This window comes from Mustela lutreola, chromosome 3 (genome assembly GCF_030435805.1).
Source record: "Mustela lutreola isolate mMusLut2 chromosome 3, mMusLut2.pri, whole genome shotgun sequence".
NCBI classification, from domain to species: Eukaryota; Metazoa; Chordata; class Mammalia; order Carnivora; family Mustelidae; genus Mustela; species Mustela lutreola.
In genome coordinates this window covers 108,086,301-108,113,433 of record NC_081292.1, presented here as the reverse complement: position 1 = coordinate 108,113,433, position 27,133 = coordinate 108,086,301, and the positions used below count along the sequence as shown (strand labels likewise).

The 27,133-nt window shown below is 39.3% G+C and overlaps 1 protein-coding gene across 9 annotated transcripts in view; it reads right to left on the bottom strand.

The window, feature by feature from the left end:
* Nucleotides 1–511: 511 nt before the first annotated feature.
* C3H2orf76 (chromosome 3 C2orf76 homolog) overlaps nt 512–27,133 on the bottom strand; it is a 56,855-nt gene continuing 30,233 nt past the window's right edge. For 8 of the 9 annotated variants that reach the window (XM_059166650.1, XM_059166653.1, XM_059166655.1 and 5 more), the window contains 4 exons: nt 17,433–17,483; nt 13,646–13,683; nt 8,956–9,037; nt 512–686 (listed from right to left, as the gene is read on the bottom strand). In XM_059166650.1, the coding sequence (XP_059022633.1) occupies nt 610–686; nt 8,956–9,037; nt 13,646–13,683; nt 17,433–17,483 (248 nt within the window). In that variant the 3' untranslated portion in view covers nt 512–609. The remainder of the gene's footprint in view (nt 687–8,955; nt 9,038–13,645; nt 13,684–17,432; nt 17,484–27,133) is intronic. The other variant, XM_059166658.1, reaches the window with a different exon arrangement.

Below are 27,133 nucleotides of genomic sequence, written 5' to 3'. Positions count from 1 at the left end.
CGCATCGGGCTCTCTGCTCAGCAGGGAGCCTGCTTCCTTCTCTCTCTCTCTCTGCCTGCCTCTCTGCCTACTTGTGATCTCTCTCTGTCAAATAAATAAATAAATAAATCTTTAAAAAAAAAAACTTAAAAAAAAAAAAAAAAGAACCAATCATCATTCCATGATGACTTTTTAAGATTTTTATGAGAGAGAGAGAGAGAGAGAGAGCTCGCGCGCATGAACAGGGGCTGGGAGGGGCAGAGGGAGAGAGAGAAGCAGACTCCCTGCTGAGCAGGGAGCCCAACTTGGGGTTCCACCCCAGGACCCTGGGATCATGATGAGTCGAAGGTAGACACTTAACCAACTGAGCCACCTAGGCACCCTCCATGATAATTTTTGAATAACTATTTCTATCATTTAAAAAAAATGTTTTTCTCATAAATATTATATTATTTTACAACAAGAAAGAAAGAAAAAAAGCAGACCTGCAGAAAGAGAAAACACCACAGACTTGAGCTCACATAGCAGAGCCTGAGATTAATTTTTAAGTTTATTTGTCAATTTCCAAAACTCACTAGTGGAATAAAGAGCTTAATACAGGTATGCAAAAAGAGAGCCCCCAAGAGGTTTTCACCAGGATGAAATGGGATTAGCTTTGTAGTTCTTATAATCTTCTTCACAGAAGAATGCAATTTCAGTTTCATGAGCTGGAAAAAAAAAAAAAAAAGAAGATGATAATGGAAAAAAATTTTAATGTAAAACTAGATTTTAAGCAAGCATTAAAATCCATATTACTCTGATTCAGTGTTTCAGATGCCTAAAGTGAGAAAGATGAACTACTTGTTTGGTTTCACATTTCACCAAATCAACAAGAAGTATCAGCTGTCGCTATAAGAATTTAAAATTCAAATAATTTAAAAGTAAAAAGAAAAATACAAAAAGAAATTAAAAACAAGAATGAGTACAAGACTGGTTTCCAGGAAACCATAAAATTACTCATGTCAGAGTCCTCTTAACAATCCAAGAAAATAAACGTTTATTTTTTTCCAAATGTGCTGCTCAGTTCTGAAGGAGGAGGGAAAAACGTTTTTTTTCCCTTTGAAATTAGCCTGTAGGTATAATAATTTAATACTTAGAGGATCAGTAGAATACTTTACAGATCACTTTACATTCTCCCTCATGACCCATCAAAATATGTGTCTGAAGAAGTTAATTTTTTGCCTGCTTATGACTAATTCATGAGGCTTCAACAATATGCAAAGTGAAAGACACAAATTGGCTTCTCCCGCAATACCTTCAAACACCTCTAATTATTCACTGGGGATACGGCACAGCTAAAGGACCCGCAAAGGAGCAGAGCAGTCACAATTCTTTCAACCTAGCAGGTCAAGGACTCCGTCTTCTAAAACAATAAGTCAGCAACATTATTAATTCAGACTGGAGACAAATCTGATGGAGAGCCTTCCAATTATTAAACATGCAGATCTTTAAGGTGTGTGCCAACAAGTTCCACGTTCAGTTTTTTTTTTTTTTTAAATTAAACCAGAAGTTAATACAGTCTGCTTAGCTTTTACAGAAAGAGGAAAAGGGCCTGCAGACTCTCGACAGGAAAACAGACGAGATTATTTGTAATGAATACCGATCACTCAATTAACATATCCTCTAAAAACAGACAAGTAAAAACTCTTCATGCCAAATAAATAGGATAATAGGGAAAGATGCCAAGGATTACCCCTGGTCTCTTAGTTTACCGAACTCATCTCATCACTAGAATTTGTCACAAAAGAATGAAATTAAGGAGCTTAGCATGACATGTGAGCTAAAAAAAAAAAAAAAGGTTTTTGCTGGTTTTAAGAATATCAAATTTAGGGGCGCCTGGGTGGCTCAGTTGGTTGTGTGTCTGCCTCTGGCTGGGGTTGTGATCCCGGGGTCATGGGATCGAGTCCTGTGTAGTGCTCCCTGCTCCCCGGGGAGCCTGCTTCTCCCTTTCCTACTCCCCCTGCTTGTGCTCTCTCTCTGTCTCTCTCTGTCAAATAAATAAAATCTAAAAAAAAATAAAAATAAAAAGATATTAAACTTCTTGTTTCTCAATTATGAGTTACCGTGCTCATTACAGAAAATACAGAAATGCTCAAATTATAAAATAAAGTCGCCCACAGTCTCAGATCCTGATTCCAGGACCACTGCATCTTCAAGATTAAATGAAGATTAATCTTGATGAAAATCAGATTGCAAACTCTCAGCACAATGAGCCTGGGGGTGGGTGGGTGGCAGACAGGGCTGTGACAAGCTGAGAATCGGTGGGGAGGGGCTGGAAACAAATGAACCCTGGGCAAACAGGAAGTTCATGTACAGCTGAATTTTACACAAAAATAGCATTTTAAAGAATGGCTAAGAGGCTCCACACTTGGAATGAGTAAAATGTTGAAAGGGGGGCTTCAGGAAACTCAATATTCAGAGAGAAGGTATCTTAAGATCTATTCCTTTATATATAAAAAGCTCCTGGGTTTCCTTTTTTGAAGAGAAGCAAGCCCAAAGGTAGACCTCTATCATATGCAAGTGATTCTAATCATCCTCCAAACGGAGAGTGAGCTAAAAGCACCCTGTTCTTCAGAATCACAATGCAGGGTTTTATCCACGATGTGCTATTTACATACAGAACTTTACACAGTGCTTTGCCCACACAGCACTTTGCTCAATACACACTAACTGTAATTACAATTTTCACTTACTGCTGTTGACATTTATCTGTACCCCTTTTGAGAAACGAATACATCGTATAGTTCCTCCGTATGGTAATAACAGGTTCAGAATAAGCTGAAGGAAAGAAACAACTGACAAAGCATTTTTGCTTTGCCACGCAGATTTTCTTGGGTCTAATTAACTTATAGATCAATTCGTTACTTCAAGTATTTTTATACGCCATCTCTCACATACGCTCAAAATGAGATCCCTTAAGAGAAAGATTTTCAGATGAATACTTTTTTTCAAAAACAAGACAAGACTGACAAATGGGTTCCAGTCCCACTACTTTGTGAGGGCTGATAAAATTGACACCCTTCAAAAACTGGAAAATAGCATACAAGTTCAACATGGGTTACTATAAACATTCAAAAGTCAGACACAAAATGTACTTGAAACTTAAGTAATGTGGTCCTCGAAGAAACCAAACAGAATACTTTTTAAAATCTGCAAAATTCTGTTGAAAATGTTTGAAAATAATTTCCTGTATTTATGCCACGCATTTACTTGTCGATTGGAGTGAAAACAAATTACAGAAGATTTTCCAGAACCTCAGCATCCTCAACCTTTCGACCATTATCTCTTAAATTCTTGCTGCCCCAATTCTATTTAAAATGGCTCCAGAAGAACCCCGAGGACGTCTACTGCGTGCCAGTCCCCTAGGGCACCTGATTTTAAATTAAATGTGCTGCAGGCGCAGTGCACTCAGGTGCAGAGTGCCGGCGTGTGAATCCGAAATGAATGTAAAATCTAAAATCCAATAAATACAGTGCCGGTTCATCCCTTTGTCTTACTAGCAAGTGAACTCAAGTGAGAACCCTCCAAATACGGTGCACCATTTTAATATTGACTTTCAAGTTTAATGCAATGAACACAAGCCAGGACCTTCAAACTCTGAAAATGAAATTAATAATTTTTTTTGAGATCTTACTTATTAGAGAGAGATAGCATGAGTCGAGGCCAGAGGCAGAGGGAGAGGAAGAAGCAGGGAGCCCCCATGTGGGGCTTGATCCCAGGACCCCGAGATTGTGACCCGAGCCAAAGGTAGATGCTTAACTAATTGAGCCACCCAGGCGCCCCTGAAATTAATAATTTTATAATGTGTCCAAACAGGTCAGCCACATATATACATACACCCCTTTAACAGGAAAATAATAATGCCTTTAAATAAAAGAATGTAAGAAAAACCAATTTTAAATGTAAAAGCTCACGAAAAATTCAAGGCAATATACTTAAGCTCCTAACTAATTTATTCCAAAAAACTCTGTGAGGATTTTTGCACAGTTTCAAAGTCCCTAGCCTATTTTAGGTGGCACCAAAGTAGTATACGGCACAGCAACTGTTGTCTGAGAAGAGAGACAGAGACATGTGCACGGACTCTATGGTACAGATAATTAATGATCAGGCAAGCTGTAATGTGATAAGTAGTACAGATTACTGGGGGGAAAAAAATACAGGAACACTGAGTTCTGGTTTCTGCAGCAACCTGAGACCAAAAGGACAAAGTTTCACCTTCTCACCTGATCCAAGAGTATATTCTATCTTTCTAAGGTTCCTAAAATCTGAATTTATGAATCATTAAAACTGTGCTCACAGCTGAGTTATATTTCTAAGTTTGCACCAAAGTTATCTCCAGCCAAGAGTTCCCAAACACAGTGCTTTATTTCATATTTGCTTCAAGCATTTGTTTTTTAGATCAGCTGGCAGAGAGGACTTCAAGCTACAGTTTGAAGAGAATAAAAAGTAAAATAAATCTGACCTTTGATGGACTGGACACAGGCCTATAATCCCCACGGTGGTAAGGGGAGGGTAAAAAAGGAAGAACAATCCATACCCCTGTTCTGGAATCCCAAATTCCCTGGGCCCCCCACATACTTTCCTGAGCACCAGACTACCACGGCTTTGATGTTTAAGGTAAAGAACAGCCCCTGTAAGATGCCATTAAGGGAGGAGAGCATGTATGCCCTAAGATATTGCTACTCAAAAGAGAACGGGAAAGGCACCTGGAACATTCAGGAAACACAAATCAAACACAATCCTGATAAAGAAAGGAGAGCCCAAGAATCCTGCAATATTAGCTGTACATCTGAGAGAATCAAAAGGTGCTGGGCACAAAGTCAGGGTTCTGGTTGTGGGCAGACAGCATGAGTTGACACATAAAATGAAAACCGACCACAGGGGAGCTTTGGACTGATTACAGGATCTGGTTTGACACAAACTCTTCTCTCAGATAAGCACTTAGGGTTTGGTCTACTATATTTTGTTTTAAAATAGTTCCAGTAAAACACAATGGGCCTGAAGAGTTACCCTCCACCATTTTTTGCCTAAGGAAAGAGGATTCAAAAGATAATAGTAGTAGAATGTAGCTGAAGGAAAGACATAAAAACAGCACCCTAAAATTACTGACATGCAAATTTACCACTTAGGGGAACGAGTCTGTAAAACTACAATCATTAATGACAAGACAAAAACCTTTGCATTTACAAATAATAATTCTAAGTAAAGCTTTCTTCTTCCTTAGAAAAAAACCCACATCTTTTTCCTTAGGTCTTTTAGCTCAGAGTCCACAAGCGAACATGTGCCCTGACGTCGGGCGCAGAATATACAATTGGGATCTGCAAGGCAGTTAAAAGGCCAGAGCAGGAACTGGAGAGTTTCTCTGTGAGAGAAGAGATCTTCAAACAAGTTTGTTCCCCTAATTTCCCTCCCCTCACAGTCCTTCTCTTCCTTTCATGAATTCTGCAGAAAAGTCATAATGATACATTTGTTACATTGGCGTTGTTCCCATGGCAACTGGCTGTGATGGCAGAGTGACAGCTCTAAGCAAGGTCAAGTGGGAAAAATGGAGCATGAGGACCTGGGAGTCTTCTCTTCAACCACTTAAAAACCTAACCAGACAAGGCACCGAGGGAGGGGAAATTCCCCAGAAAAATCACACACTGCAGGTGTCATTTTTACAACTCTACTCCCACTCCTAATTTCTTGGGGCTCACAGGGAGCACAGCTTCCTTCCCCATGCGGAAGTGAAGCTTCTCCAGGGCACAGCATGGTGGCTCCAGGTGACACGGAGAGGAAGCCACTCCAGCCGGGCCAAGAGTCACACCAGACCAGGGCTGTGGGCTTGCCAGGGCCCTGGGTAGGGGGTGGGTGTGCAGTGTGAGGTTCTGGGATCACCCTGAAACCAGTGGGGAACTCGGGACAAGAACGTGATGCTCATCAAAGACCCATGGCCTTACAACAAGAATGACAGAAAGATGGATTTGATTCTTACCTTTACAGATCATTCATTACACGAGTCTGAAAGTCACGACAGTTAAGCCAACAACTCACAGTATTTTAATAAATCCAAAACATTTGCCAGCTGCCTTCTCTAAAATGGTTTCCAAATACGTATTTCTAAGGGTCTCCTCATGCATGGTTCCAGATGTTTTCATTACCTTTTTTCACTCAACTCTTAACACGCTGAAAAAGGTTTAATGGTTTCTGTTTTGTTTTACAGAAATCAAAACAGAAGTTCAACAACACTAAATGGCTTATGAACAGTCACAAAATAAGTAAAATACACAGCCCTCATTCAAACCAATTTTCTCCAACTGTAGTAGGAGTATATTCTTTAAAAAAAAAATTGGTTCCTTAATTTAGAGTACATGGGAACTATAGAAAAATTTTAAATTACAAGAACAATTAGATAATACCAAGAAGGAAAAAAGAAATCAATTGCTTGCAGTGCCACCAGCCAGAGAAACACTTCTATAATTTCATTATATGACCTTTTCTTCATATACACATATAGATGCATAAATATATACATTTATGAACAATAATGGTATCACATACTATATTCTATTTCCATGCAATAAAGAAAGCTCTACATCAGTGATTCACCAATGGGGAAGGTGAGAGACCCCTGCTACCCCTTTGAAGGCACATCTCAATCTTGGGGGAGTCACGGAGCTTGAGGAAGCATACTCCTGTTGGCCTGGTAATAGATGTGACAGGAAGTTAAGAGTGAGGAAGTCTTACTGGCCAAACTGACCGACAGGAAGTTAGAGGTAGTATACATTCCTGACAGTAAACCCAGAGGGTATCCACTTCCCAACACTCTCTTGGATACTACCACTTTTTTTTTTTTACATCTGTTAGTCTTCAAATGACTGCTTGTCCAAGGTCACCCAGCCTGTAAGAGGCAGAATCAAGCTTGAAAACCCACGCACTCTGGCTCTGGTCTCTAATGCTTAACCATTAGCCTAGTACACTATATAAAATAGCATCTACCTTCATAGTGCATTTCTCTCCGGACTTATAAGGCTGAACTATTTTTCATAGGTTAGCCATTTCTTTTATCAGTAAATTTTTTTTTACCTTTTTCCAAGCTAATTATGAGGGTTTTTTATAAATTCAGGCTAATAACTTTTTGTCATATATGAAGTATGTTTTTCATTGTTTAGTGCTTCTCCTTTAACTCTATTTACAGAATTAAATCTATCATTTCTCCCTGCTTTACGGCTCTGCCTTCAAGGTCACGCTTGAAGAGCTCTTCTCCCCAAGATTATGAAACTACTAAGCTACATTTTATTTAAAAAAGATTTTTCTTACACTATGACATATAATCAATCAACAATTTATTTTGGAATAAAGGTCGAGATAGGATTTAAATTTTATTTTCCCGAATGCTTTGGCAACGGGCCTAACATCATTTTCTGGCTAATTCATTCTTACCCCACTTATTTGAGAGGTCACAACTTTATCATATTGTGAGATCTTACTTTTTTTAGTTTCCTTCTGATCTTTTCCACAGAGGTTTTAATCCCTCCATCAATACCAAACCAGTCTGTTATAATAATTACAGCTTTATGTTTTAACAACAAGCGGGGCTAGCTTCTAGGTGCCCCATGCCTCAGTAACACAGGTGCCATTTGCCATAATAACAGAACAGCACGTGAAGAAATAAATGGCAAAATAAAAACTGTGTTTTCCAATAAGAGCAATAGTTACCATATGCTATGAAAAGACACTAAAAATAGCCAATAGTGTAGACAAACAAGGAAAGCAAGCTTAAGATTTTGTAACATTGTTATTTAGGATCCTATTTAAATTAGAAGACCTGGGGCGCTTGGGTTTCTCACTCAGTGAAGCAGCTGCCTTGGGCTGGGGTCATGATCCCAGGGCCCTGGGACTGAGTGTGCATTGGGCTCCCCACTCAGCAGGGAGCCTGCTTCTTCCTCTCCCTCTGCCTGCTGCTCCCCCTACTAATGCGTGCATGCTCTCTGTCAAATAAATAAATAAAATCTTTAAAAATAAATAAATAAGACCTGTCAGGAACTCACTTTAGGCACATGTGTCACTCAAAACTGGATTCCTGATATATGTCACTAAAATAACTCAATAGAACACCTGTCAAAAAAAAACAAAAAAACAAAAAAACCAGTCAAGCTTTCAAGCTTCCTAACATGGACCTCACTTGGAGTGCCCCTTAACCAGTGTGTCTGGATAATTACAAAGTAAGTGTGATTTGTGCTGTTTCCTTGGAGTCACGGACCACAGAGGTACGACAAAGGCACAGCACCTTCAACAGTCCCATCTCTCTGAAAAGCCTCGCTCCCAGCTGCCAGAGAATCTCCAGATGCACATACACAGAATTAGAGTGACATCTAATGGTCACAAAACACGCCACATGGCATTTCTTTAAAATAGAACTACCTGCACATTCTAGGCTGAAAAGCTAACTCGGGCCCCCTTTCAAGCGCACACGCGAGGTTCCTGTTTGAAATCCCACATCGGGGCGGCCCTGAGTGGTCGGGAGGACTATTAGAAACTGCGCTACACCTTCTACAAACAACATCTCAGTTCATTATTCCCCATTAGTTCTACCAGGTCCATTTCTCTCAAACCATCCATTCAAATGATGCTGATAAGAGTAAGTAGGTTATTAAGTGAGTAATAGCCTGTCAATCACTTAAAGCAACCCTCTGCAGGATTCTGAGCAGACCTGCAGGAAAGAACTATTTGCATTCTGCACATTTGGAGAGCAGCTATCTCCTGCCCTCAGTCAAATGATCTGAATGTACATCATTCTTGTCCTCCTCCTCTGAATAATTATCAGGGAGTGTAAAGGGCATCCAGGGTAGCATTTACTTTGCAGCAACTTATGCAAACACAATCAGCCAGGCGTCGGCGGTGGGGCGGCCAGGGACGTTGAGTGCCCCTCCAGCAGCGTGCGGCGCACTTTCTCACCAATTCCCGCAGCTCGCAGCGTGCAGTCTTCTTCCAGCATGAGCGTGTCGTCGTCTTCCAGGCTCAACACAAGCTCGTTGGTCTGGGAGGAAAGAAAACCTGCATCTTATCAATACTCGTATGTGCTTCATATTTGGTTAAGACGTTTCAAAGACACAGAATTCTTACCCTGTGTGACAGCAGTAACCAAAGTCACATTCTCTTCCCATCATCGTTGGGACAGAAGCAAATGGATGTATACATGTATACATACTCCGTAAGTGCTGAGGAAACTGCGCCCTAGCACAAAGTTTTGGGGCCAGGTCTGGATGGAAATTTGGGTTCCACTGATGTCCCGCTGTGTGTTCTCAACGAACCACACAGACTCTCCAAGACTCAGTTTCCTCCTCCGTTAAAAAAAACAAAAGTGAGGGGGCATGTAGGTCACTCAGTCGGTTAAGCATCCAACTCTTGATTTCGGCTCAGGTCATGATCCCAGGGCTGTGTGATGGAGCTACATGGCAGGCTCTATGCTAGGTATGGAGCCTGTTTAAGATTCTTTCTCTCCCTGTCCCTGTCACCGTCCTGACACCCTGCTCCCTCAATCTCTCACTCTAAAAAAAGGGGAGAGGTATGAATCTTGTCTTTTGCCCTGTGGTGAGGATGAAATGAGATGAAGTACAGAAAACCGTAACAGAGTGTCAGTCACAGAGCAAGGCCTCTCCATGTCAGCTGCTGTGCTGTGCCTGTTGCCCTCACCGTCATCGTCATTGTCTCTTCCTCACAATATTCCAAGAGTCAGAGAGGGTAAGACACAGACCTAGACGGGGCACCTGGGTGGCTGAGTTGGTTAAATGTCTGCCTTCCACTCAGGTCATGATCCCAGGGTCCTGGGATCCAGCCCATGGCAGGCTCCCTGCTCAGCCGGGAGTCTGCTTCTCCCTCTACTACTCCCTCCTCCTTCCACCCCCATTCATGCTCTAAGTGCATGATAAATAAATAAATAAATAAGTGACACTTTAAAAAAAAAGGAAGGAAGGGAGGGAGGGAGGGGATAGAGAAAGAAAGCAAGCAAGCCAGCCAGCCAGCTAGCCCAGAGTACACAGAGGCCCCTGAGCTCTGACTAGCCTGACTTCGGAGAGAAGCAAGTTTACCTGAATGGCTGAAAGCCCATTTATCTAAAAACTTTGTCCTACCTACGTCATATTAACTTACTTGATCTCACGTCATATTAACTTAATCCCATGTCATACTGACTATAACCTTCCTCTATGAGGTTTGGGGTGGGAGTGGGTGAATTGGCCCTCCAGTGAAATTTACAAATCTAGCTAAACACTGTAAGTATCGGAGAAAATTCTGAGTGGATATCTGCCCCTAAAAAGCACACAGAGGTAACTACTAGTTGGATACACAGTACCACCTGTCAACAGAATGCAGCTGCTCAGCAACATCATCTATTTCTAGAATATGGCTAAGAGGGAAAAGAAAGGCCACTTCAGTAGCTAAAATAGAAGGCCCAGAAGGCATGCTCCACAGTCCACAACTTCACCCACTAGAGAGTGCAGGGGCTTGACCTCTGGAGCACACAGATTAAAGGTGGGGAGAACGTTATTAAAAAAAATCATTTTAGGGGCTCCTGGGCGGCTCAATTGGTTGAGCATCTGCCTTCTATTCAGGTCATGATTCCAGAGTCCTGAGACTGAGTCCCACACCAGGGTCCCTGCTCAGCAGGGAGCCTGCTTCTCCCTCTCCCTCTGCCTGCTGCTCCTCCTGCTTGTACACTCTCTGTCAAATTAATAAATAAAATCTTTCAAAAAAATCATTTTGGAATAGGTAGCACATACTCATGATACAAAATTCTCCAAGCACATAGGGAAGAGTGAAAAGTATGTCTCCTCACAAGCCCTATCTACCAGGTCTAGTTCTCTCCCAGAGAAGTTAGGCTAATTCTGACGAATACTTCCAGTGGCTGTCTCTGTACACATTCATGTAGGCAGAAATGCGCAGGCAAACTTTTTCAAACACACAGCAGCCTATTGTACGCTATATTCTAACTCCTGACTTTTTCCTTTTAATATATAGCTTAAAATCTCACAAAATCAGTACACAAGCAGCCTCAATTTACCAAGGCTGTGGGCTGTTCCACTGAAGGGATACAAACAAACACACACACACACACACACACACACACACACACACACTCTCTCTCTCTCTGTCCCCATGGATGGACATTCAGGTTGTTTCCGTTTCTTGCTACCATAAAAAAAACCCAGCAACAAACATGCTCATAACCGGTGTCATTCTGCCTATGTACGAGTTTTCTTTTTTTTTATTTTTTTTTTATTTTTTTTTTTATTTTTTTTTAATTTTATTTTTTTATTTATTTATTTATTTATTTTTTTAAAGATTTTATTTATTTATTTGACAGAGAGAAATCACAAGTAGGCAGAGAGGCAGGCAGAGAGAGAGAGAGGAGGAAGCAGGTTCCCTGCTGAGCAGAGAGCCCGATGCGGGACTCGATCCCAGGACCCTGAGATCATGACCTGAGCCGAAGGCAGCGGCTTAACCACTGAGCCACCCAGGCGCCCTATGTACGAGTTTTCTACATAAGTTCTAGAAGAGGAATCGTTAGGTCAGAAAGCACGTGCAACTGTATTCTGGCAGATGTCACTAAACTATGCTCCCGAGTAGTCGTGTACCACTTTACAGGAAAGCTACTGATCGCTGAGAGTACCTGTTTCCCACAGTGTCGCTGACACCATGTCTTATCAAAATCATCTGATCCCTGCCAACCTAACAGATGGAGATTAAGTGTGGTCTTAATCTGCATTTATTTTGAGTCAAGTTGTAAATATTTTGTTTTTTAATGAACTTGAAGGATCATTTTTTAAGTGGAATTATAAAATAGCATCATATACTAAGAAAATTAAGTCTTTTCTGTAATGTAAGCTAGAAAATTTCCCCTGTTTTCATTCATTCCTCAATTTTCCTTAGTGTTTTTTTTTCCTGGTAAAATTTGCTGAATGGCTGAATAAATAAGTAAAATTATCAATTTTTTATAGTTTCTGGGTTTTCTACCATACTTAGGATACTATGGTTTTCTACCATACTTAGGATCACTCTAAGATTACCTTAAAATTCTACCTTCTCTTCAAATGTTTTTGTCAATTTCATTTTTTTTTATAAGCTTTTAATTATGGAGAATTTAAAACATACAGAACAGCACAATGAACCCTCCACACGCCCATCATCCGGCCTGAACAAATGATATACTCATGTTCAATCAGTTTCATCTCAGTCCTCACCTGTGGGCTTCATTTTCACATTTATGTCATTAATCCACGGGTATTTATTTTGGCATAAAGAAAAGAATGTGGATTCAGCTCACTGTTTTCTGGATGTCTCACAATTGTCCCACTAATACTTACTGAATCCTCATGTTTTCTCCATAGCTTTAAAATGTTATACTTATTATACACTAAATTCTGATATATATTTGGGTCAATTTTTGGAGTTTTAATTCTGTGCCATTGACCTAAGAGTTCATATAGCAGCACTACATGCTTTTATTTACTAGAGTTTAATGATTATGGCTAATACATGTCAGAGCTAGTCACTCTCCTTTCTCTTCCTTTTCCTAACTATTCTTATATATTTTTTGCATATTAGTGTTATAATCAGCTTCTTTCATTTATATATATGGGGTGGCATTAAATTCATAAACTAAGAAAAAATGGACATCCTCATGCTGGTGCATCTTTCCATCCAAATATCCTAAGCATTTCCATTTAAGTCTTATGTTGGCTCCCTTCTGGCACATCTACAGTCTTGTGAAATTAAGGTAGAATTTCACATAAACAAAATGCACAGATCCTAAGGGGAGTTCAGTTCAATGAGTCTGGACAACTGAATGACCCTCACTAGCATTTCGAAGAGTCCCACTGAGCAGGGAGCCCAAAGCAGGGCTCGATCCCAGAACCCTGAGAACATGACCTGAGCCAAAGACAGATGCTTAACCGGATGAGCCACCCAGGTACCCCAAGTAGTATTTATTTTTGAATTCACCTAATTTCCTTGTCTTCCCTAGTCTTAGATACCCACCATAAACTCAATCAGCTTTCAAGTAACTGTATACCAGAGATTACAAAGAAAATGCCATGAGAATATGGCTGTCGCCTGTGAATTAGTAATTTCAAAAAACATATTTTTGCATATATATTTTTACAGTAAATACTTGCTTGATATAGAAAATGCATGCTTTTTAAAAAATTAACACTTTTTTGGGGCGCCTGGGTGGCTCAGTGGGTTAAGCCACTGCCTTCGGCTCGGGTCATGATCTCAGGGTCCTGGGATCGAGTCCTGCATCGGGCTCTCTGCTCAGCGGGGAGCCTGCTTCCCTTCCTCTCTCTCTGCCTGCCTCTCCATCTACTTGTGATTTCTCTCTGTCAAATGAATAAATAAAATCTTTAAAAAATAAAAAAAAAATTTAAAAAAAATAAAAAATTAACACTTTTTAAAAGGATCTACCACTAATAGAGGCTTGGTGGTTTTTTTTTCCCCTTAATGGCTGTAGAAAGGGTACTCACAAAATAAAAAATGCTAAAAAATAATGGGAAATATTTTAGAAGTATGTGTGTTCATTCATTTATTCACTGAGACAGCCAACAGTGATAATTTGTTATGTGCCAGATACTGTACATATGAAACATACCTTTGCTTTATGTGCCTGATGAACAATCTTTAATTTATCTGAAAGAAAAAAAGAAGTTTTTGTAAAAGATTATTTTAAAACTTCATTTGAGTAATCTGAAATAGGAGGTCACAGTAAGAAACTTAAGTCCTTGCCTTATGATCCATTTACTTAAAAATCCAGTGTACAGTAAATTTAAAAACTACTTATATATATCATCACCTTAAAAGTCACTGCTCTATAAAGTTATCTGAAAGCCTTGGTCTCTGACACACAAAACTGGGTGCTATAACCTGCAATGAACTTGGCACATCTTCCCTTAGAACAGAAGACAGATGGATATTACTCGATCCTGTTTTTTGGAGTCGCAGAAGGCTATAATTAGCAAATAATGTAAAACATGTCAGATGTTAACATGAGCAGTTCAAAAAGCCTAGTGATCTCTCAGAATACATGCAGTGACAGGAGGTCAAACCACCATCCTGACAAGTTGTTACCACGCTCCGAGCTCAGGCTCACTGGTAATGTGAGCACTGCAGTTAAAGCCCAAAGAGTATCAGTATTTGCCTCCTGGTTTTCACATGCTGCACAGACTCACACCACCTAATCTGCTTTATTCCATCCTCCTTCACTCCTTAATCTGTTTACCTTGATGTCAGGCTACGCTGTGCTTTTCCAATAAGCCATTTCTCCACATTGGGTGCAGTCCGACTCTGCAACAGTGAGCTCTTAATTATAGCAGAGGCTCAGCACTCAACGGGTTTCAAGTCAGAAAGCTTCCAATTCTTAACTCTAATTCTTAACTATTAATTAACATATTATGATATGTATTATTATATCTGGATAAACTCCTAACCTTAAATTAACGTTTCTTTCTATCAATTAGGCCATTCGATTCAATAAAGAGCTCCAATAATAAAATGAAATGAAAGGATCTACTTTAAAAATGGGCCTTGATTTAACTCTGTTCTAATACTACAAAAGAATAGGGTGGCTATTGAGTTAAGAACTGGCACTCTGAATTACCCACTATTTTAAACACAAGGTCAGCCTAATTCTAGGACTGCAACTATGTACTCTTAAGAACTAAAAATAAACCTAATTTAGGTGAAAAAATGCATCCTAGGGATGTAAATATACCACAATTGTAAAAATAAGTTCAGAATGTACACAAGAAAATAAACAAATTGGCTTTGGATTATCTATTATTCTGAGTTATTATCTTTTTCTCATTATAGATAGATATTGGTTTATTACAAAAGGCAAGTTAGAAAAGCCAATAACAGTTTTTTAAGTAAAAGGATCCTGTTTAAAGTCTGTTACAACTAACAAGCAAAACTGTGGTTTGACCTTACCAAATACCAGTCACGTTCTACATATTTTGGTAATGAGCCTTTATTAGAAATATCCTTGCTCTGATGGGCCCGGCAAACCCACAATAAGAAGGCTATATATATATATATTTTTTTTTTAAATTTTTTTAGCAGCAGAAGAAATGATTTGAACAGAAATTTTCAGATTTTTCCCTCCAACAATAACCAGCAAGACTTGGTAAGAGGGTCAGGAAAACAACAAGCTAGCAAACAATATTGTACTAATAATGTCCTTTTCCTTGTTGAATAATCTCTTTTACAGGAGTGTAACCTCATGAAAATAAAAAGAATAGGGGTGCCTGGGTGACTCAGTCGGTTAAGCGTCTGCCTTCGGCTCAGGTCATGATTCCAGGGTCTTGGGATTGAGTCCTACACCAGGCTCCCTGCTCAGTGGGGAGCCTGTTTCTCCCTCTGCCTGCTGTTCTCCCTGCTTGTGCTCTGTCTCTCTCTTTCTCAAATGAATAAATGAAATCGTTAAAAATAAATAAATAGGGGTGCCTGGGTGGCTCAGTGGATTAATGCCTCTGCTTTCAGCTCAGGTCATGATCCCAGGGTCCTGGGATCAAGTCCTGCATTGGGCTCTCTGCTCAGCAGGGAGCCTGCTTCCCCCCCTCTCTCTGCCTGCCTCTCTGCCTACTTGTGATCTCTGTCTGTCAAATGAATAAATAAAATCTTTTAAAAATATAATAAAATAAATAAATAAACAAAAAAAGAATAAAAAGAATATTTGTGAGGCATTTGATGTGTTCACACAAATGTGGTTTAGTCTCACCGGCCTTATGAAACAAATAGGATCAGCAGTCCACACTGCACAGCCATCAATATTTACTGCACACACGCACAGTGTCTAGGTGATAAGGATTTAAAAATAAGACCATATCCAGTGTGCTTTAGAACACAGTCTGGTTGGGATAAATCCATCATAGATGTAGATGCCAGTTAAACAGAAGGAAGGGCCCTGAGAAATCTCAGACTCTCTGTGTCCTGGCCAGCGAGCCAGCCCTTTGCCCAAGGGCACAGAGACCTCAACTAGCAAAGCTGAAATCTGATGCTGCAGCCTTTCCACTCCGCAGCACCCAGTGCATCCTGTTCCCACAGAGCAGGTAGCAATACCGGAGGACGAGAACAGATGAGAAACTAACATCTGGCCTTCCTTCTTGAACAAAGTGGCAGATTTTTCCAAAGCCAAGCCTAGACCGAGTCACTGAAAGTCTATCAAAAGCCCAGTGGTTCTCCGATTTCTCATCTCCCAGATAAATGTGTTCATTTCTCTTGCCAATTCACCTGAATAGTATGCAAATCCTAGGACAAAACAGTGTTAATTAGGTGGGGAAAATGTAAGAGGTACACTATCTACCACTATGATGATTAACAGTTAGATATTCTAACGCGTTCAGTACCTAAAACTTATCTTCCAAAATGACTTACAGGGAACACAAGTTAGAATGTATATGCATACACACGCATGTGCACACGCACACACACACACCATGACGAAACAGAAATGGCATCTGTAGGTTGACTCAAGTTCAAGGTTTTATTGCGAGTCATTATACTCTGAAAGCCATGCAAGCCAAAATTGAGAAGATTCATATTTACTTAATCATGCTTTTTATTCCTTTCTCTTATTCAATATTTAGTATGTAAATTCTTTAAGCCCAATAAATCAAAGTACTTTCCACTCAGTGCCTTCAGCTTCTGCTTGACTACCCCTTATGACCTCACAATTAGTCTCTGGATATTAAAATGCATACACACGGTGAAGATTGTGATTTCAAAGTATTTTAGGTCATAAGTTGCTCTACCAAATGGGAACAGAATTAAAAGCCACTCCAAAAAATGATCTAAGGTAATAAAAAATTTATACTTCAAAAAATGTCTGTACCAATTAAAAGAAATATTTATTAGATGCGTCATAATTTTCAAGTGAGGTCTCAAACTCAAAGTTTGGTAAGTGTCACTAAGCTGAAGGTTAATAACTGTACCAACTATTACACCAAGTAATGGAACCCAACTTCCTGCCTCATTACTACATTGTTTAATCGACCACTGCAACATACAAAATTACTAAATACTATGCTCAAGTTACTGGTATTTAAAATGTTTAATCTCTTCTTTTAATTCCTAGTCTGAAATCATTTTTCCTTCCTGGTTACCTGACAAATTCATTTTAGACATCATTTCCCAAACACGTTATTTGTTCCTCACAAATAGGCCACTTTCGTACACTATTACAATTTACTTCAATGATACACCATGATTCCTCTGGTTTTTTTAATTTTTATTTTTTCCTCTATTTCTAAGTAAATTTCCATACTGGTTTTTATTTACAGATAGTAAAATCATTTTTGAAAACCAAATTCAAACTGCCATCAACACAAAACTAACAAAATAATATTAATATACATTTTTAAAGAATAAGTAAAATTAGTTACCATATTTATAATTTCTGAATGGTGGTGGCAGGCTGGTCCTTAAAGGAATATCTATAAGAGAAATATTATTTTTGTTATATTCAAATAGACACTTGTAGCATATGCATAGTCTTTCACTACATTCTCCTAGATCTCCAGACTAAGCTACTTTGGGAAATTTGATAGACCACAAAATGAAGCTAACATGCCATCAAAATCCAAAGGTCATCTAAAACAATGGGACCACTAAGGAAATGCTGAGCTAAGAATTCAGTAACACTAGCTGAACTAAGAATTCAGTAACACTATTAAATGAATTGTCATTTTATTAAATATAATAGCATCTATGTACATCTGAAATACACAGCATTCATGTGTGAGATATTATTTTCTATACAGCTGATATTCATTTAGCATATGAACCTGAGAACTTGTTCAGGCCAGTAGTGGAAAGCAATGATCTAGATGAGTGTTATTACTCTTAGCAAAACTCACCCAACCTACAATAAAACTAACTAACTTAGCAAAGAAAACAAAAGAAGAACAAATTAAATACTGTTTTTAAAACAGAAATTCAAATGTCTGAGAGGGCATGTACATCAGAGGGCAATTTGATATGTATCAAAATTACATATGCATAGACCTACCAATTCCACTTCAAGACTGATCATGTGTGTGTGTGTGTGCGTGCGTGCGTGCGTGTGTGTAATATGACATACAAAGCTGCTAACTGTAGCACTGTTTACAGTAGCAAATACTCAGAAAAATCCAAATGTCCTCCAGTAGGCAGACTTATTAAATAAATAACATGCGTCAAAAATGAAACATATTTTTCAACTGGGAAAAAAAAAAAGAGGCAGTAGAAGTGTTCTACTGATACCTTCAAGATATGTTAAAGGTAAAGGGAAGCATAAGGCAGACCATTATTTTTAAAGCCAGCCACCTTTCAAGTAAAGCAGGGGAAAAGAAACAATGTATGTTTCCATTTGCCTGTATGTTCGTGAGGTGGGGGAGAGCATGGTACACTGGTGGGAGAACACAAGAGGGACAGAGAGCCCGGATCTCACTTATGAATTCTGGGCCGAAGAAGTGTTAATTAAACACCAGAAAAGGAAGTTAGATCTGTTCATTTATTAGCACTTATAGTTCCCAAACAAGACAACGCAGCCCTGCAAAGGTGTGAGGTAAGACGCAGAGGGCCTGGAGAAACTGCTCACTGTCAGAGGTGCTTACATTGGAAGAAATCAAATCACTGTCTTCTGTTCAGTCTGGATTTCTGAGAGAAGAGACAGTGACAGGCAAATGAGGGCACCTTCCCTTTTCCTCTAGGTGTCCGCTCAAGAGCCACACCATGGAGAGGCCCGCCCTCCCAGCCCTGCTAAGGGCAGGGGGGTGGGGGAAGGGGTTCTCCCCTCCAATAATTTCCTTCATAACATTCCTTACAACTATAGTTCAGTCTGTTCAGTGAAGTTGGTCTTCCTGCTCTCCTAATTCATAAATTCCTTGAGATTAAGACTCTAGGCCCTAGCTCTTGAAACTGAAGACAGTGTCTAGCCCATCAGAGGTTAACAGAGAACTGGTTCCGGGAGGGCAGGGACCATAGCCGATTTTCCTCATTGTGTTACCAGTACCCAGAAGAGTGTGGGGCCCGTGTCAGGTGCTCAAAAATATTCATGAATGAATAAATAAATAGAACTTAAGCCTTCCATTTGGCAGTTAAGAACTCTGAGGTCCCGGTGGGCCCAGGGTGGCTGAGCTAAGGGCTTGAATCCAACCCCCCCATTCTGCAGCAAGAAGAAGGGGTTCTTTTCTGCAGTGGCAAAAAGAGACCAGCCATTCAACCCATTATGGTGAGAGGTAAGAGCTTTGGTGTACAAACATATAAAAAGGCCAGAGGAGGAAAAGAAAAAGAACAAACACCTTCCTTACGAAAGAGGCGGTTTCTCATTCTGCACTACAACAAATTAAGCTGTGGGTTCCCATGTGGACGTGCCATTTCACCCAGAAGCAGAATGGCTGGGTTCTAAGTAGCGGTGGGTTTACCCTTTTAAGAAAATTGCCAAGTCACCTCCTAAAGGGGTTCCTCTTTACATTGCTACTAACAGACCATCAGAGTTCTAGTCCTTCCACATCCTAGCCAAACTGGGTTTTAATTAATAAGCCCTTTCCACTCTAGCCATTTCAGTGAGAGTGTTGTGTTCTCATTGTGATTTAGACTTGCACTTCACTAGACTAACAATGGTGAGTACCATGTATCTTCTTTGCTCTCAAGTGTCTGTTCAGACCCTACTGTCTACTTTTTAATGGGGTTATGTCCTACCTACGGAGTTGGAAGAGTTTTGTTTTTTTTCCTAGGCACAAGTCCTTTGTTGTATGTTTTACAAATATTTTCTCCAAGTCCACAGCTTGTCTTTTCATTTTCCAGCTCAGTGTTGATTGAATAGAAGTGATCATGAGGCTGGTTCCTAATCTTAGGAGGAAAATACTCAGTCTTCCACCATTAAGTATGATGTTGGAGGTCCATTTTTCACAGATATCCTTAGTCAGGTAGAGTAAGTTCCCTTCTATTCCTACTTTACTGAGAGTTTCTAACAGAAATGGATGCTGGATTTTGTCCTTACCTGCTGAAATAGTCCTCTGGTTTTCCTTCCTTCATTTATTCATATAATGAATTGCATTGATTGCCCTTTCTTGTTTTTCCACTGACTTTTTTATTCAAGATTTTATCTGACAGAGAGAGTAGAAGCAGGCAGAGCAGCAGATGAAGGAGACTCCCCACAGAGCAGAGAGCTGGACATGGGGCTCGAACCCAGGACCCTGGGACCGTTGACCTGAGCTGAAGACAGACGCTTCATCTGATCCATCCAGGCACCCACAGTGATTTCTGATAGTAAACCATTCTTGCATTCCTAAGATAAACTCCATATAGTCATATTATTCTTCTTTAAATATTGTTGATTTGATTTGCTAAAATTTGGTTATGAATTTTTTAAAAGATTTTATTTATTTATTTATTTGATAGAGAGACACAGGGAAAGAGGGAACACAAGCAGGGGGAGCAGAAAAGGGAGACTCCCCACTGAGCAGGAGGCCAGATGCAGGACTCAATCACAGGACACTGGGATCATGACTCCAGCCGAAAGCAGACACCTAATGACTGAGCCACCCAGGTGCCCATTGGTTATGAATTTTTATCTCTTTGTGTGAAAGATGTTGGCAGCTATTTTTTTCTTCTAATTACATTCTCTGATTTTGATATCAAGCTAAGGATGGCCTCAGAAAATCAGGTGATGAATATTTCCATCCTCTTGAGTTTTATGGAAGAGTCTCTAAAGAACTGGGATTATTTCTTCCTCGAATATATGAGACTGGAGTTTTATGTGTGGAAATGTATTTTAACTACTGTTTATTTTAAAATATAGAATTATTCAGGTTGTCTCTTTGTTAGTTGGCTTTGGTAGTCTGGGTCATTTTTGTTTGCTTTAAGATTTTATTTATTTATTTGACAGAGAGAGACACAGAGAGATTGGGAACACAACCAGGGGAACTAGGAGAGGGAAAGCAGGCTTCCTGCTGAGCAGGGAGCCCAATGTGGGGTTCAATCCCAGGACGCTGGGATCATGACCTAAGCCAAAGGCAGATGCTTAATGACTGAGCCACCCAGGCGTCCTGGTAGTATGGGTCTTTTCAAGGAACTTGTCCACTATCCTGGGATAACATATTTATGGCATAAAGTTCCTTAATGTATTCCTTTATTCTATAAAGATTCTGTAGTAATGTAACAACTCTCAAAGCTGATACTGATAATTTGTGTCTTCTCTCTTTTGTTTTTTTCCAATCAGGCCAGCTAGAGCTTAATCAGTTTAATAGATTTCAAAGAATCGGCTTTGACTGATTTTGATTTTTCTCTGTTTTTCAATATTCTACTACAATCTTTATGATTTCTTTTATTCTGCTTACTTTGGATTTAATTTACTTTTCTTTTTCCACCTTCTTAACACAGAAGCTGAAATCAGTAATTTGAGACCTCTTCTCTTTTTTAATTTAGACATTTCTAATTCTGTAACTATTCCTCTCAGTACTGTTTCACCTGCTTTCCACAAATTTTGAAAAGTTGTATATTCATTTTTATTCAGTTCATAATACTCTGCTTTTTGATCTCTGGTTTTAGACACAAGTTTTTAGAAGTATGCTATTTGGTTTCCAAGTATTTCAGAATTTTCCAGAAATTCTTCTGTCACTGATTTCTAATCTAACTCCACTGTGGTCAGAAAACATGGATTGTAGGACTTTTTTTTTTTTTTTTTTTAAGATTATTTATTTATTTATTTATTTGAGAGAGAGAGACAGTGAGAAAGAGCAGGAGCAAGGAGAAGGTCAGAGGGAGAAGCAGACTCCCCATGGAGCATTGAGCCCGATGCTGGACTCGATCCTGGGACTCCGGGATCATGACCTGAGCCAAAGGCAGTCATCCAACCAACTGAGCCAACCAGGCATCCCGGATTGTAGGACTTTAATCCTTTTCCATTTGTCATGACTTGTATTATTGCTTGGAATATAGTCTCTTGGTAAATGTTCTGTGGGTACTTGAGAGGAATGGGTATTCTGTTGTTTGTGGAGTGTTCTATAAATGTCACTTTGGTCAAGTTAGTCTAACAGTGTTCAAATTTTTTGTATTCTTACCATCTACATGCTCCATCAATTATTAAGGGAGAGATGCTGAAATCTCCCAGTGATTGGAGATTCATTTATTTTTCTTTGCAGTTCTGTTAGTTTTGACCTCATACTTTTGAAGTTCTGTTGTGTCAGGTGCATAAGCATTTAGAATCATGCATCTTGATTAATTGATGCCTTACCATCATAAAATGATAGTCTTTATCCCTAGTAATATACTTTACTCTGGAATCTACTTTATCTGATATTACTAGAGTCACTCCAGCTTTCTTTTGATTGGTATTAGCATGGTGTAATTTTTTCATCCTTTTACCTTTAACTGATTTTTATCTTTATATTTAAAGTGCATTTCTTATAGACAACATATAATTTAGGACTTCCTGTTATATATCTGTCTTTTAATTAAGCTGTTCAGACTATTTACATTTAATGTGATTATTAATATGCTTGGATTTAAATCTACCACTTTGCTACTTGGGTTTTCTTTTGTTCTCTCCATGTGTTATTATTTTCTCTTCTATACCTTCTTTTGGATTAACCTATCTCACAATTTTTCATTATCCATTTTAACCTTTTTGGTGGCATATTATCTGTAACTCTTAGGTGATGTGTGTATGCGTGCATACACAGTTGCTTTAAAGTCTGTAGTAATACATCTTTAATTATACTGTAACACTTTATAGTGAAAGAACCCTGTACTTCCATTTCTCCCCCTCAAGCCTTTGTGCTAGTTCATGTATTTTCCATAAACCACAACACACTGTTACTGTTTTTCTTTACATGATGAAATCTATTTGAAGAAAAATTATAAAATAAGAAAAAAAAAAGCTTTCATATTTACCCATGTTTACCATTTCCTGTACTCTTCATTTCTTTGTGTGCCTCCAAATTTCTATCTGGTATCATTTCCCTCCTGCTGGAAGAAGGTCCTTTAGCATTTCCTATAGTTCAGGTCTCCTGGTGATGGACTCTCAGTTTTTGCATGTCTGAAAGTCTTTCTTATGCCTCCATTTCTGAAAGACCAGAATAGAATCCTAGACTGACTTTCTTTCATTATTTTAAAGATGTTGCTCCACTGTCTTCTGACATGGATTGATTCTGATGAGAAGTCTGATATCGTTCATCCTTGTTCCTCCTTATGCAATGTGGTTTTCTCCCCCAGCTGCTTTTAAGACTTTCTTTTAAGACTTTTAAGACTTTCTTTTCTTTATAACCAACTATACACAATTTGATTATATGCCTTGGTATAGCTTTCTTCATGTTTCTTTTGCTTTGGGATTCGTTGAACTGCAGGTGGGTCTATAGTTTTCATCACATTTGTAAAATTTCCAAGCACCATTTCTTCAAATATGTCTTCTGTCCCCCGTTCCAGCTCCCATCCTCATGGCCTCCAATTACATGTATATTTGGCTGGTGGAAGTTGCCCTGCCCCTCTCTACTGTTCGATTTATCTTTCTTTCAGTCCTTTGTCTATACTTTCAGATGGCTTTTGTTACTTTATTTTCAAGTTCACCAATCTCTTCCTCTGCCCCATCTGATCTAAACATTCGTTAATCCTACTCAGTGCATAGCCATCTCAAATTCGTATTTTTCATCTCTAGCTCTTTTGGGTCTTTTTTTTGTTCATAGCCTCCATCTCTAATGTGTTCAATGGTCCCTCTACCTTCTTGAACATTTGCAATGTAGTTATAACTTTCAATTGTCCTTGTCTACTAATTCTGTCATCTGCAACATTTCTGGGCTAGCATCAACTGATTGATTTCTCTTAATTATGATTCATATTTTCCTGCTTCTCTGCATGCCTGGTAAGTTCTGATTTGATGCAGGTCAATGTGAATCTTATCTTGCTTGAGGGCTGGATATTTGTGTATTTCTATAAACACCCTGAGCTTTGTTAAATTACTTAGAAACTGTTAGATTCATTTGAGTCTTGCTTTCGAGCATTGTTAAATGACAGCAGGGTGGAATTTACTCTAAATTCTGCCTCACAATTTCAGCAATACCCTTCTAGATAGCCCGCTTAATAACCTGTAAATTACAAGGTCTTCCACTCTGGCCAGAGTTGGGGGGTGGGGGTCAACTATTCCCAGGCCTATATGAGCTCTGAGCATTTTCCCTTCTGCTCCCTTCAGGTTGTTCTTTACCTGGCCTCATACACTTGTGCTAACTGTATTCAACTAAAGATACACACTCTGCCCATCTTCAAAGATGCTCTGCAAATGTTCAGAGTATTCCCTCTGAACAGCGCCTCCATACCAGTTCTCTGTCCCATGAAGTCTCTAGGCTCCACTCCCGACTGCCAGCTCTGACTCCTGAACTCATGACACTAATAACCAAGTTCTACCTGCACTCCCCTTGCCCTGCTCTATGGCCTAAAGACTCTCTCCAGGTGGTAAGGTGGCACAATCATAGGAACCACCTTGTTTCTCCTACTCCAGGGATCACTGTCTCATGCTCCCTCATGTCCAATATCTGAAAACCACTGCTTCATAAATTTTGCATAGTTTTTTCAGTTATTTCAGATGGAAGAGTAAGTTTTGTCCCTCTTGTTCATGTTGACTGAAAGGAAAAGTCTGTGACAAATCTATGACATTCTGGAAAATATTTCCCATTTTGCATAGAGTTTTCCTTTCATTTTCTTTTCCCAACTTTGAACTTAACTTTGAGACCTAATGAACTTTTATAGAAGATTTTGGGATTACAGGATGAATTCTGCAATAAATCAATTTAATATTTCATTATTGTAAAGTTCACAAGAAGGTAACTACTAGCTTAACTCATTCAGTTTGGTTACCATAAAAAGCGTCTATAGAAAAATTAATTAGCAAAATAAGGCAACTTAATAAATACATTGCTGGCAGTTAGGATGCCACCAAAAAGGTCTGAAATGTGGGGCACCTGGGTGGCTCAGTGAGTTAAATAAAGCCTCTGCCTTCGGCTCAGGTCATGATCCTGGGTCCTGGGATCGAGCCCCACATTGGGATCTCTGCTCATTGGGGAGTCTGCTTCCCCATCTGTCTTTCTGCCTGCCTCTCTGCCTACTTATGATCTCTCTCTCTGTGTCAAATAAATAAACAAAATCTTTTTTAAAAGTCTGAAATGTTACAACACACATTTCAATGTAAAAATCAATAAAGCTTTCAAAATTATTAAAATATTGATGGGCAATAAAATAATTCTTTACCTCATAGTAAAGCCTCTAAAAATAGAAGAGAAACAATTTCTAACTTTTTTTTTTTTTTACATTTTATTTATTTATTTGACAGAGAGAAATCACAAGTAGATGGAGAGGCAGGCAGAGAGAGAAGAAGGGAAGCAGGCTCCCTGCTGAGCAGAGAGCCCGATGCGGGACTCAATCCCAGGACCCTGAGATCATGACCTGAGCCGAAGGCAGTGGCTTAACCCACTGAGCCACCTAGGCACCCCTCTAACTTATTTTTAGATCTATTCTACATTGTGAAGACTTTTAGGAAAGCATAAACACCTACAGGAAAAAAAGAAATTGACTACTTTAATGACAAATATGTACAAGCAAGAATACTAAATACCATTAATCAGAACAATGTGCCAACATTAAAATCTAATAAGGGGTCCTGTGTGATATTATAGTAAGATTCCAAGGTTTTGCTCTATCAAGATCTTTCACTTTAAATACAAAATTATCTAAACATAAAAAGTGTGGAGAATAAGGGCACCTGGGGCGCTCAGTTAGGAGTCCAACTCTTGGTTTCGGCTCAGGTTGTGATTTCAGGATCGTGGGAGCGAGCCCCATGTCAGGCTCCACACTGGGCACGTGCAGAGCTTGCTTCAGATTCTCTCTCCCTCTCCTTTTGCCCCCAGCTTCCCTGCTTGCTCTATCTCAGTAAAAAAGTAAATCTTAAAAAAAAAAAAAAAAAAAAAAAGTGCAGAGAATAGAACAGAATTCATTTAACCCACCAACCACATTTAATATATGGTCATGACTGCTTCAGATTCTTTACTATTTTTTATTAAATAAAAACAATATGATACAGTTGAAACTTCTCTTTCTCTAATCCCTTTATCTCCCCCCATTACTATAGAGTGTTAGTTTGTGTTTTGAGTTTATAGAGTTAGATATTTAAACCAAGGAATCTACAGTGTATTTTATAGTACAAACAAGAGAACATCGCCTCAACACAACACTGGAGGAAGAGTCTCTTTGTGATAAGAGGATAAGGTGACTTAGCCACTGAAAAGTTAACCTGTTCCTTTCTAAAAAAGAGGGGCACGGGAGGCCTGCTTCTTTACAGCAGAATGCAAAATAATAAATGTAGAAGGAATCACAGAGGAAGAAAAACCTTGATTTTTTTTTTAAGATTTTATTTATTTGACAGAGTGAGAGATCACAAGTAGGCAAAGAGGCAGACAGAGAGAGAGGAGGAAGCAGGCTCCCTGCTGAGCAGAGAGCCCAATGCGGGACTCAATCCCAGGACCCTGAGACCATGACCTGAGCCGAAGGCAGAGGCTTAACCCACTGAGCCACCCAGGCACCCAAAACGCTGATTTCTGTAAACATCAATGATTCAGGTAAGGCTCATCGAGAGACACTGAAACTACTGGAAACCAGATATGTAAATGTTTTCAATGTTTATCACTCCACACACTACTTATTAATCAGAAAGATACTTTTATAACGGAGCAATCCGATAGATGGAGCCTTAACCAAATGCCTGAAATCTGTATGACCAGTAACAAGGCAAAACAACAGCAAACCCTTCCTGATGTGATGCAACAGCAAGGAATTACCTCCACCGATTCTAGCAAACTATTTATGTAAAGGCCTGCTAATCATCATTATAGGTTTTATAAGCCATAGAGTCTGGGTCACAACTGTGACTGTGGTCCAACAAACTTCATTTACAGAAACAGGTGTCAGGTCAGTCTTAGCTTATCAAAGCTCATGGACATGCAACCCACAGAGTAATCTGGCCAAAAATGTTTAACCTGAATCTACTCATGAGAAAACAATCAAATAAATCCAGATCATAGGACATTCTATAAGAACATGGACCTGGATTAAAAAAAAA